This window comes from Scomber japonicus, chromosome 4, assembly GCF_027409825.1.
Source record: "Scomber japonicus isolate fScoJap1 chromosome 4, fScoJap1.pri, whole genome shotgun sequence".
NCBI lineage: Eukaryota > Metazoa > Chordata > Actinopteri > Scombriformes > Scombridae > Scomber > Scomber japonicus.
In genome coordinates, this window is record NC_070581.1 from 33,855,908 (window position 1) to 33,868,407 (window position 12,500).

General features: G+C 46.1%; 1 protein-coding gene across 1 annotated transcript in view; it reads right to left on the reverse strand.

The window, feature by feature from the left end:
* Window positions 1-550: 550 nt before the first annotated feature.
* Window positions 551-12,500, reverse strand: part of bcap31 (B cell receptor associated protein 31) — a gene marked incomplete at its 3' end in the record, with an annotated part of 41,718 nt that continues 29,768 nt past the window's right edge. Inside the window, exons 6-7 of the mRNA XM_053318109.1 lie at window positions 1,847-1,976; window positions 551-666 (exon numbers count right to left, since the gene is read on the reverse strand). Of these exons, the coding sequence (XP_053174084.1) occupies window positions 551-666; window positions 1,847-1,976 (246 nt within the window). The remainder of the gene's footprint in view (window positions 667-1,846; window positions 1,977-12,500) is intronic.

Consider the following 12,500-nt stretch of genomic DNA (forward strand, 5'->3'; position numbering starts at 1 on the left):
GTGTGTGAGCGTGTGTGGTGTGTGTGTGTGTGTGTGTGTGTGTGTGTGTGTGTGTGTGAGAGCCTCTGTGTGTGTGTGTGTGTGTGTGTGTGTGTGTGTGTGTGAGCCTCTGTGTGTGTGTGTGTGTGTGTGTGTGTGTGTGAGAGCCTCTGTGTGTGTGTGTGTGTGTGTGAGAGCCTCTGTGTGTGTGTGTGTGGTGTGAGAGCCTCTGTGTGTGTGTGTGTGTGTGTGTGTGTGTGTGTGTGTGTGTGAGCCTCTGTGTGTGTGTGTGTGTGTGTGTGTGTGTGTGAGAGCCTCTGTGTGTGTGTGTGTGTGTGTGTGTGTGTGTGTGTGAGCCTCTGTGTGTGTGTGTGTGTGTGTGTGTGTGTGTGAGAGAGCCTCTGTGTGTGTGTGTGTGTGTGTGTGTGTGTTTTTGTGTGTGTGTGTGTGTGTGTGTGTGTGTGTGAGAGAGCCTCTGTGTGTGTGTGTGTGAGCCTCTGTGTGTGTGTGTGTATATGTGTGTATATGTGTGTGTGTGTGAGTGTGTGTGTGTGTGTGTGTGTGTGTGTGTGTGTGTGTGTGTTACCAGCAGCTTGCTGTGTTCCTCCAGCAGTCTGTCGTACTCCACCGTCAGGTTCTCAGCTTGTTTCTTCATCGCACGAACGTCACTGTCTGACTTCTGCAGAGCTGCAAACACACACAGAAGACAGGGTTAGGGTCAACACACACACACACACACACACTCACAAAAACACACACACACACTAAAACACACACACACACACACACACACACACACACACACACACAGAGGCTCTCTCACACACACACACACACACACAGAGGCTCTCTCACACACACACACACACACACACACACACAAAAACACACACACACACACAGAGGCTCTCTCACACACACACACACACACAGAGGCTCTCTCACACACACACACACACACACAGAGGCTCTCACACACACACACACACACACACACACACACACACAGAGGCTCTCTCACACACACACACACACACAGAGGCTCTCTCACACACACACACACACACACACACACAGAGGCTCTCTCACACACACACACACACACACACACACAGAGGCTCACACACACACACACACACACACACACAGAGGCACACACACACACACACACACACACACACACACACACACACACACACACACACTCACAAAAACACACACACACTAAAACACACACACACACACACACACACACACACACACACACACACACACACACACAGAGGCTCTCTCACACACACACACACACACACAGAGGCTCTCTCACACACACACACACACACACACACACACAAAAACACACACACACACACAGAGGCTCTCTCACACACACACACACACACAGAGGCTCTCTCACACACACACACACACACACACAGAGGCTCTCACACACACACACACACACACACAGAGGCTCTCACACACACAGAGGCTCTCTCACACACACACACACACACAGAGGCTCTCTCACACACACACACACACACACACAGAGGCTCTCTCACACACACACACACACACACACACACACACACAGAGGCTCACACACACACACACACACACACACACACAGAGGCTCACACACACACACACACACACACACACACACACACACACACACACACACACACACACACACAGAGCTGCAAGTATGTTTGGTAAATGATCTGCATTAAAAGTCAATCAGCTGTTATCACTTCCTGTCTGCGTGAAGTAGAAATCCTCCTTCCTTCCTCCCTCCCTATCCTCTTCCTCCCTCCTTCCTCCCTGTCCTCTTCCTCCTCCTCCTCCCCCTCCTCTTCCTCACCTTTCTTGGCGGTCTCCAGCTCCTCCTTCAGAGTCTTCACGTCCTCTTTCAGAGTCTTGTTCTCCTCCTGAACTCCAGGACCTTTCTTCTTTCCAGCTTCTGGCACCTCGATGCCGGCGTCACGCAGTTTCTATGGCGACGAAGAAACAGGAAGAAGAACATCTGTCAACATCTGTCAACATCTGGCTCTAATGCAAACCTTTAGATCCAAAAGATATAAAATGTGTCGGGATGAATTTTGGGGGAAATGATTGTGACATAAAAACGTGAACAAATCAGGGTTAGGGAGCGGGGAGGAAGGAAGGAGGGAAGGAAGGAAGGAAGGAAGGAAGTGAGGAATCAGGAGGAGCGTTGAGACTGAAGCTGTCAGACGGACTTCAGCTGGCAGGAAGGAAGGAGGGAAGGATAGAGGAAGGAAAGAGGAAGGGATGAAGGAAAGGAGGAGTTGAGGAACGGAGAAAGGAAGGAAGGAAGGAAAGGAGGAAGAAGGAAGGAAAGGAGGGAGGGGGAAGGAAGGGGGGGAGGGTGTGTAGTGGTGGAGCAGGTCTTATAATGTCACGTGTGGATCATTAACCTTGTTGCAGCTTCAGAAGTATGAGATGAGGAGAGCAGCAGGTTAACCTCAGGTCTCTACACTGAGCGGGGGGGGGGGGGGGGCTCAGGTCTCTACACTGAGAGCCTGAAGTAGGAGGAGGGATGGAGGGATGGAGGAAGGAAATGAAGGAAGGAAAGAGGGAAGGAAATAAGGAGGGATGGAGGGAGGACAGAAGGAGAAACCAGCCTTGTGAGGACATTCTGTGTGTGTGTGTGTGTGTATAGCTCTGTGTGTGTGTGTGTGTGTATAGCTCTGTGTGTGTGTGTGTGTGTATAGCTCTGTGTGTGTGTGTGTGTGTATAGCTCTGTGTGTGTGTGTGTGTGTGTGTGTCTAGCTCTGTGTGTGTGTGTGTGTGTATGTATCGCTCTGTGTGTGTGTGTGTGTGTGTGTGTGTGTGTGTGTGTGTGTGTGTGTGTGTGTGTGTGTTATCTGGACAGGCTGATGTTTGTTCTGCTTTTCCTGTTTGTTTGTCAATTTACAGTTAAAAGTGTTTCATGGTGGAACTTCCAGAGTGTGTATGTGTGTGTGTGTGTGTGTGTGTAAGTGTGGGTGTGTGTGTGTGTGTGTGTGTGTAAGTGTGGGTGTGTGTGTGCGTAACTGTGGGCGTGTGTGTCTGTGTAACTGTGTGTGTGTGTGTGTGTGTGTGTGTAAGTGTGGGTGTGTGTCTGTGTAACTGTGGGTGTGTGTGTGTGTCTGTGTGTAAGAGCATGTAAGAGTGTGTGTGTGTGTGTGTGTGTGTGTATATGTGTGGCTGTGGGTGTGTGTGTAAGTGTGTGTGTGTATATGTGTGGCTGTGGGTGTGTGTGTAAGTGTGTGTGTGTATATGTGTGGCTGTGGGTGTGTGTGTAAGTGTGTGTGTGTATATGTGTGGCTATGGGCGTGAATGAGGATTGTTTGTTATTTCCACAGGTCTCTTACACACACACACACACACACTTACACACACACACACACACACACAGGAAAGTACCTACAGTGTGTTTCTTCATGCTTTTGTTTCCTGACAGTTAAAACAAACAGGAAGTAGAATCTGTTATCTGATACATTACACACTAAACTACACATTAATCTAATTATTAATCTAATTATTAATCTCATTATTAATCTCATTTATTATAATCCTGTTTAACCTGTTCTGAGTTTTTAAGTCTTTTAACTTCCTGTTCCTCCTGTTTGCTCTCTTTAACTCATGTAGAGTCCTGAGCTGCAGCACTCTATCAGCTCTTATAATACATCCATGGTAAATCTGGGTGGCCCATCAAAACATCTGATTTTTTGCATGCTCCCTTTTTACTCCACATACAGAGATGTAAATGTTTATCAGATGGACATAAAGGTTTACATTATGTTCACAGACTGTATAAAAGAAATGGACGTAACATCCGTGACGTCACCCATTGGTTTGTGGACTGCTGCTCGGAAGCCAATAGTTTCTAATCTAGGCAGCGGCCATCTTGAAAATTTCAGGTGCATGCTGGGAAAAATAAAAACACGGATTCTACTTATATGGGCATGAGGTGAGGCCATGGGCGGAGCGGGGAGGTTGCTATGGTTACGAGGGCTGGATCTGGAGGACATTGGTCAATCAACCTGTCAATCAGGACGTAGCCACGCCCTAATGCATACCCTGCTTTATCGTCACATATAAAATCAGGGAGGCCAAAATGTCCCAAATGAACATCATACTGCATTGAAGAAGGCTTTAAACTAGCGATTGAGACCATAAACACATTTTGAAAACGTTTACTGAGGTTAGAAATCAAGTGAGAAGTTGGTGAATTCTCCATTGACTTGTATAGAGACGGTCGCCCCCTGGTGGCCTTTTGATAGAATGCAGCTCTAAGTTACTTCCTGGTTGGCCTCATTTCAGAGGACAGGAACTCCCCGCCTGGTTATATATCGTTTCTGTCTCCTGTAAGCCAATCAGGAATCAAATCAACGTCTCAGTTTCAACCTCAGTGTGAAACACGAGCTGCTCTGAGTGTGTTTTAACTTTAATGTCATAAAAAAATCAAAATGCAAAATAAATATTTGAGCTTCATGTTGATATGAAGACTTTAAAATGAGTAAAAAATGTCTGGTTTTAATTTTGCTGAAGTTTAAAGTGACGTATTCAAATGTCCAAAACTCCAAATATAGAAAAACAGAAGCTGGAAATTCTCACATTTAAGAAACTGAAACAACAAACCTGCAGCTCAGCACTGATTATATTGATATATTATTGTTCTGCTTTTTCTTCTTCTTCTGTCTATTTTTAGCAGCTGATGAATAAGCAGGAATATTAATTTTAAACAGTTTAAGCTGAATAAATATTCCTCTGAGGTCCAAATACAGGACGGAGGTTTGAATCCATGAATCTGTTTCTACTCTATTTGCTTTGATGACTTGATTTAATCAATAACTGCAGTCATTGAACACAACGCCAGCTCTCACACGGGTCCAGTTAAAAATCATTAAATCAGGAGGAGAGCTAAGACTGGCAGGAAGGATGGAAGGAAGGAAGTGAGGAATTAGGAGGAGCGTTGAGACTGAAGCTGTCAGCGTGTCATCACAAGGAAAGGAGGGGGTGAGGAAAGAAGGAAGGAAGGGAGGAAGGACAGAAGGCATCAGGAGGAGCGTTGAGACTGAAGCTGTCAGACAGACTTCAGCTGGCAGGAAGGAAGGAAGGAAAGAAGGAAGAAAGGAAGTGAGGAAGGAAGGAAGGAAGGAAGTGAGGAATCAGGAGGAGTGTTGAGACTGAAGCTGTCATGAAGCAAGGAAGTGAGGAAGGAAGGAAGGAAAGAAGGAAGGAAGGAAGGAAGGAAGGACGGGAAGAAGGAAGGGAAGGAATCAGGAGGAGCGTTGAGAGTGTCAGTGTGAAACGCTGACCACACGCTGCCACCGTCTGAGTGAGTCAAACAGCTGCTGAGCTCCTTCTGCAGACCTTTAAGGAAGGAAGGAAGGAAGGAAGGAAGTGAGGAAGGAAGGAAGTGAGGAATCAGGAGGAGCGTTGAGACTGAAGCTGTCAGACTGAAGCTGTCAGACGGTGGCAGCGTGTTGTCAGTCACTGAGTGAGTCAAACAGCTGCTGAGCTCCTTCTGCAGCCTCGCTCAAGGACGGAAGGAAGGAAGTGAGGAAGGAAGGAAGGAAGGAAGTCAGGAATCAGGAGGAGCGTTGAGACTGAAGCTGTCAGACGGTGGCAGCGTGTGGTCAGCGTTTCACACTGAGTGAGTCAAACAGCTGCGGAGCTCCGTCTGCAGACCTTTAACGGAGCAGCCTCGCTCATAAAAACTCATTTTACTGCTCTGACCCGAATCCAGCAGCACGAGGCAGCCGGTTCAGAAAGGCCACGAGACCTCAGAGGGTCCAGAGCTACAGAGCTACGGCGGCAGCAACAAAGGCCACGAGACCTCGGAGGATTCCTTCCTTCCTTCCTTCCTTCCTTCCTTCTTCCCTCCTTTCCTTCCAGAGCTACGGCTGCAGCAACACCTCAGAGAACTTTATTAACTATACTGCTGCCGACACTCGGCAGGAAACAGATTTTACACAAGTTTAACCCTCCTGTTGTCCTCAGGTCAAGGAAGGAAGGAAGGAAGGAAAGACGGAAGGGATGGAGAAAGGAAGGAAGGAGGGAGGGATGGAGGAAGGAAGGAAGGAGAGAAGGAAAGGATGAAGGAAGGAAAGGAGGAAGATGGAAGGGAATAAGGAGGGAGGGATGGAGGAATAGAGGAAGCAAGCAAGTAGAGAAGGAAGGAATGAAGGAAAGGAGGAAGGAAGGAAGGAAGGAAGGGAGGAAGGAAAGGTGGAAGGAAGAAGGGAAGGGAGGGAGGGAAAGAGGTGAGGACAGACGGAAGGGAGGAAGGAAGGAAAGGAGGAAGAAGGAAGGAAAGGAGGGAGGAAGGAAGGAGGGATGGATGGAGGAAAAAAAGAAGGAAGGAAGGAGAGAAGGAAGGGATGAAGAAAAGGAGGAAGGGAGGATGGAAGGAAGGAAGGAAGGAAGGAAGGAAGGAAAGGAGAGAAGGAAGGGATGAAGGAAGTGAGGAAGGAAGGAAGGAAGGAAAGAAGGAATTTTTATATTTATTTTATTTTCTATTATTATTTTATGTTAGTTACTTGTTTATGTATATATGCCGATATATGTACGTATGGAATATATATTTTTATAAAATGTGCTTATACCCGTTTGTATATTTATACTTTTCCTTCAAATAAAATTAGAGACGTAGTTTCCATTATTGTCCCACTATGGAGGAGCTGTTAGATGTTGACGTACTAGTTTGGTGATTAGCGTCAGGCCCGTCTCCCTTAGCAACCGTCACAGCAGACAGCAGCTTTTTGTCCATGTGAAGCCACCGTAGCTCAACTCTGCTCCACATATTTCACACCTGACAACATTATCCTTTATTTTCTGGAAGCTTTTAAACCACGCTGGACTTTAGTGTGTCTTCTTCTGCATCACGTTCCCTCCAGTCAGCTAGCTAGCAGGCTAACTCACTAGCTAGCAGGCTAACTTACTACCAAGTCAAAGTAGCCGAGAGCAGCAGTAAAAATTCACGTAAAAATTCAGGTGGAGATGCTTTACTGAAGCTTAGAGCTCCTCCTAGTGGCTGAAAGTAAGAATTACTCTCCAGTGCTTTTCTGTTTCTACCTCATCGGCCCACAGACTTTACATTGTGATGACATCACAGGTTGTTAAAATCACTTTTCTCGGCTCGGGGAAAGTTGGACAAATATAAAACCTCCATGGATCAACAGTTCAGATCATAAAGAGTGATAATTGATCCTGTCAGCAGTTTAACAGACTTTTATAATAACGGAGGTCTATGGAGACAATGCTGTTTGGGCTGCAGCTGCAATACCAAGAGTGACCACTGGCTGAGTGGTGGCGCCCTATCCGTCCCACTGCACATGCTCAGTAGTGTTTCTCTACTCGGCCCACAGACTTTACATTGTGATGACGTCAGCAGTTATAACGGAGGTCTATGTAGACAATGCTGTTTGGGCTGCAGCTGCAATACCAAGAGTGACCACTGGCTGAGTGGTGGCGCTCTATCAGCTCGAGTTTGAACCAGAACAAAGAGATCAGAGCACATTACTCCAGTCCTAAAGTCTTTACACTGGCTCCCAGTCAGCTATAGAATAAAGTTTAAATATATGAAATAATGTAAACGATGCACGAATAAGCATCAAAAACAAACTGGATGTCCTAATTAGCATTCCAAATATTTTAAAACTTTACTTGGCTGGCTCCCAGTCAGCTATAGAATAGATTTTAAAGTTCTGCTACTGGTCTACAAATCACTGAATGGTTTAGGTCCAGAATACATGAATGACATGTTAGTAGAATATAAACCCAGTAGAGCTCTGAGATCTACTGACTCAGGTCAGATAGTAGAGCCCAGAGCTCTGAGATCTACTGACTCAGGTCAGATAGTTGAGCCCAGAGCTCTGAGATCTACTGACTCAGGTCAGATAGTTGAGCCCAGAGCTCTGAGATCTACTGACTCAGGTCAGATAGTTGAGCCCAGAGTTCAAACTAAACATGATGAAGCAGCTTTTACACAACTGGAACAAACTACCAGCAGAACTGAAATCATTTTTAAATCCAGGTTAAAAACATTTCTCTTCTCCTGAGCTTATGATTGAGCTCTTCTAAAGCACTTTACATTTTAATCTTTCATTTGCACTCTATGTCCTTTTAATGATTTTAAAGCTAATTATTATTTTATGCTGCAATCTTATATTTAATGCTCTATTCTAGTATTTTATTTCTCTTTCTATTTTTCTGTACTTTGTTTTTATTATGGGGGGGGGGGGGGGGGGGTTAATTGTATGTTTTAATGTTTCTGTTTTATATACAGCACATTGAGTTGCCATTGTGTATGAAATGCTCTATATAAATAAAACTGCCCTATAACACATCCAACATCTCTAGACTACACAACTCAAACATTTCTCGACTCTCTAAAAACACAAAAACACCCTCAGAGCACAAAGGTCGACGTCGCTCCTCGTGAATGATTATTACATCATTATTTAATTTCTTACTGACTCATGTGTGATCCTGCAGCTCAGTAACAACCAGTACACAGCTGGCACAGACACCACAGCTTCCAGTAACACACACCTACCCAACAATGATCCATTAACTAACCGACCAGGAGGTGAAAGGCATTCTGGGAAACGTAGGAAATCCCTCCCTCTTTCTTTCCTTCCTTCTTCCCTCCCTTTCTCCCCTCCTCCCCTCCTCCCCTTCCTTCTTCCCTCCTCCCTCCTTTCCTTCCTTCTTTCCTCTGTCCTTCTTTCTTTCCTCCCTCCCTCCCTCTTCTTCCTTCAATCCTCCCTCCTCCCTCCCTTCATTCTTCCCTCCTCCCCTTCCTTAATCCTCCCTCCTTTCCTTGCTTCTTCCCTCCCTTCCTTCCTTCCTTCTTCCATCCTCCCTCCTTCTTTTACTTTCCTCCCCCTCCCTTCCTCCCTCTGTCCTTCTTTCTTCAATCCTCCCTCCTTTCCTTGCTTCTTCCCTCCCTTCCTTCCTTCTTCCATCCTCCCTCCTTCTCTTTTACTTTCCTCCCCCTCCCTTCCTCCCTCTGTCCTTCTTTCTTCAATCCTCCCTCCTTTCCTTGCTTCTTCCCTCCCTTCCTTCCTTCTTCCATCCTCCCTCCCTTCATTCTTCCTTCCTCCCTCCCTCCTTTCCCTGGTTCTTCCCTCCTTTCCTTGCTTCTTCCCTCCCTTCCTTCCTTCTTCCATCTTCCCTCCCTTCATTCTTCCTTCCTCCCTCCCTCCTTTCCCTGCTTCTTCCCTCCCTTCCTTAGTTCTTCCCTCCTTTCCTTCTTCCATCATACTTCCCTTCCTTCCTTCCTTCTTCCCTCCTTTCCTTGCTTCTTCCCTCCTTTCCTACCTTCTTCCATCCTCCCTCCCTCTCTCCTTTCCTTCCTTCTTCCATTCCACCAGCACCCACCCTCCTTTCCTTCCTTCTTCCATCCTTTCCTTCCTTCTTCCCTCCTACCTCCTTTCCTTCCATCCTCCCTCCCTCCTTCTTCTTCCCTCCATATTTCCTTCTTCCATCCTGCCTCCCTTCCTTTGTTCTTCCCTCCTCCCTCCTTTCCTCCCTCCTTCCCTCCTCCCTCCATCCCTCCTTTCCTTCCTTGACTAGAGGACAACAGGAGGGTTAATGTTAATCAATCAGCTCTGTTGTGTTGTGATCGTTGTTTGATGTCTGCGGCCGTCAGCGATCGATACGACTCATTATGCATCAGCTCAGTTTATTGATCAGTTGCTCCTCTTTTCCTTGCTTCTTCCCTCCCTCCCTCCCTTCATCCCTCCTTCCATTATCGATCAGTTTATTGATCAGTTGCTCCTCCACAGTCTGCTGATCAATACCATCGACCTCACTGATCACAGCTGCTCTGATTATAACTCAGACTGAATATATACAGGCTCCAACCTGAAGACTCAAACTATAAACCTGCTGTTTAAATCATCTATTAAATTGATTCTCAAACTCATGGCTGCAAATAATGATTATCTAGATCGTTGCTTAATCTGATCAGTTATTTACTCGATTAATCAATTAGCTGTTTGGTCTATAAAACGGTTAAACATGTCAATCAGCGTTTTTTTTCCTCAAATCTCAAAGACAAAAAGGTGATGTCATCAAAGGTCTTGTTTATATTCAGTTTAGGCTGCGTTCACACTGCAAGCCAAACTCCGATTTTTAGCCAATCTAGATTGGAACCAGATACTCTTATGAAGTCTGAACAGTCATAAATTACATGAGATCCGATTTTTGTAAACCAGAGTGAAACCACCGTTGGGAGGAAGTTTGGACAGATGTGTCTGAGTCTGAACATCCAAACACTCACATCGGATTTGACTGTCCGTGACGTCTCTCTACGTCTCTACGCTACGTCACTCTATGAGACACCAGACCCGCTTATTCCAGTTGTTGTTGTTGCTGCTAGGTGATATCACTGGAGGACTTATTCCAGTTGTTGTTGCTAGGTGATATCACTGGAGGACTTATTCCAGTTGTTGTTGCTAGGTGATATCACTGGAGGGCTTATTCCAGCTGTTGTTGCTAGGTGATATCACTGGAGGGCTTATTCCAGTTGTTGTTGCTAGGTGATATCACTGGAGGCCTTATTCCAGTTGTTGTTGCTAGGTGATATCACTGGAGGACTTGTTCCAGTTGTTGTTGCTAGGTGATATCACTGGAGGACTTGTTCCAGCTGTTGTTGCTAGGTGATATCACTGGAGGACTTGTTCCAGCTGTTGTTGCTAGGTGATATCACTGGAGGACTTATTCCAGCTGTTGTTGCTAGGTGATATCACTGGAGGACTTGTTCCAGCTGTTGTTGCTAGGTGATATCACTGGAGGACTTGTTCCAGTTGTTGTTGCTAGGTGATATCACTGGAGGGCTTATTCCAGTTGTTGTTGCTAGGTGATATCACTGGAGGACTTATTCCAGTTGTTGTTGCTAGGTGATATCACTGGAGGGCTTATTCCAGTTGTTGTTGCTAGGTGATATCACTGGAGGACTTGTTCCAGCTGTTGTTGCTAGGTGATATCACTGGAGGACTTGTTCCAGCTGTTGTTGCTAGGTGATATCACTGGAGGACTTGTTCTAGCTGTTGTTGCTAGGTGATATCACTGGAGGACTTGTTCCAGCTGCTGTTGCTAGGTGATATCACTGGAGGACTTGTTCCAGCTGTTGTTGCTAGGTGATATCACTGGAGGACTTGTTCCAGCTGCTGTTGCTAGGTGATATCACTGGAGGACTTGTTCCAGCTGTTGTTGCTAGGTGATATCACTGGAGGACTTGTTCCAGCTGTTGTTGCTAGGTGATATCACTGGAGGACTTGTTCCAGTTGTTGTTGCTAGGTGATATCACTGGAGGACTTATTCCAGTTGTTGTTGCTAGGTGATATCACTGGAGGGCTTATTCCAGTTGTTGTTGCTAGGTGATATCACTGGAGGACTTATTCCAGTTGTTGTTGCTAGGTGATATCACTGGAGGACTTATTCCAGTTGTGGTTGCTAGGTGATATCACTGGAGGACTTATTCCAGTTGTTGTCGCTAGGTGATATCACCGGAGGACTTATTCCAGTTGTTGTTGCTAGGTGATAGCACTGGAGGCAATGGAGGACTTAAACATCAGTCCATGGACAGAGGACCAAACCAAATTCTTAATCTTTTGGGAGACGGCTTACAGCTGGTTTATTGTTGCTGTCGCAGTTATACGACATCATACAATACACGCTAGATGACGCCTCCGCTCTGACGGCGTTGCCACGGCAACCTGTCAGATTGGTCATTAATGTGGCCCAGTCTGAACAGAGCTAAAACCAGTGTGAACAGTCAGGCCTAAAAATCAGATTTGAGAAGGAATCAGATGCCTGCAGTGTGAACGCAGCCTTACAGTCAGAGAGGATTAAAGCAACCAGGTAATATTCAACATTAAAGAAGCTGGAAGCAGAATAATCCACTGACTAATTGTTGCAGCTCTACTAAAAAAAAAAAAAATCACTTCTCTGCCAGAGTTCAGACAGTTTGGATAGTGTTCATGTCTCCTCAGTATATTACAGACTCATTGAACCTCTCAGGGGTTTGTAAGTGAACCTCAGACACATTTTTAGACTCGGGGCGACCGAGCCTCTCAGTCGGCGACACCAAAAGCTTTTATTGCCTTCAGCAGAACCGCAGAGAGTAAGCATCATTTAACCCTTAAACACACCTTACTAGTTATGTCATTTGCACCTCAAGTAAGGAAGGAAGGAAGGAAAGAAGGAAGGAAAGGAGGGAGGAAGGGAAGGAAGGGAGGAAGAAGGAAGGAAAGGAAGGAGGGAGGAAGGAAGGAAGATAGGAAGGAAAGGAGGGAAGAAGGAAGGAAAGGAGGGAGGAAGGAAGGAAAGGAGGGAGGAAGGGAAGGAAAGGAGGGAGGGAGGAAGGAAGGAAGGTAGGAAGGAAAGGAGGGAAGATGGAAGGAAAGGAGGGAGGAAGGGAAGGAAGGGAGGAAGAAGGAAGGAAAGGAGGGAGGAAGGAAGGAAGGTAGGAAGGAAAGGAGGGAAGATGGAAGGAA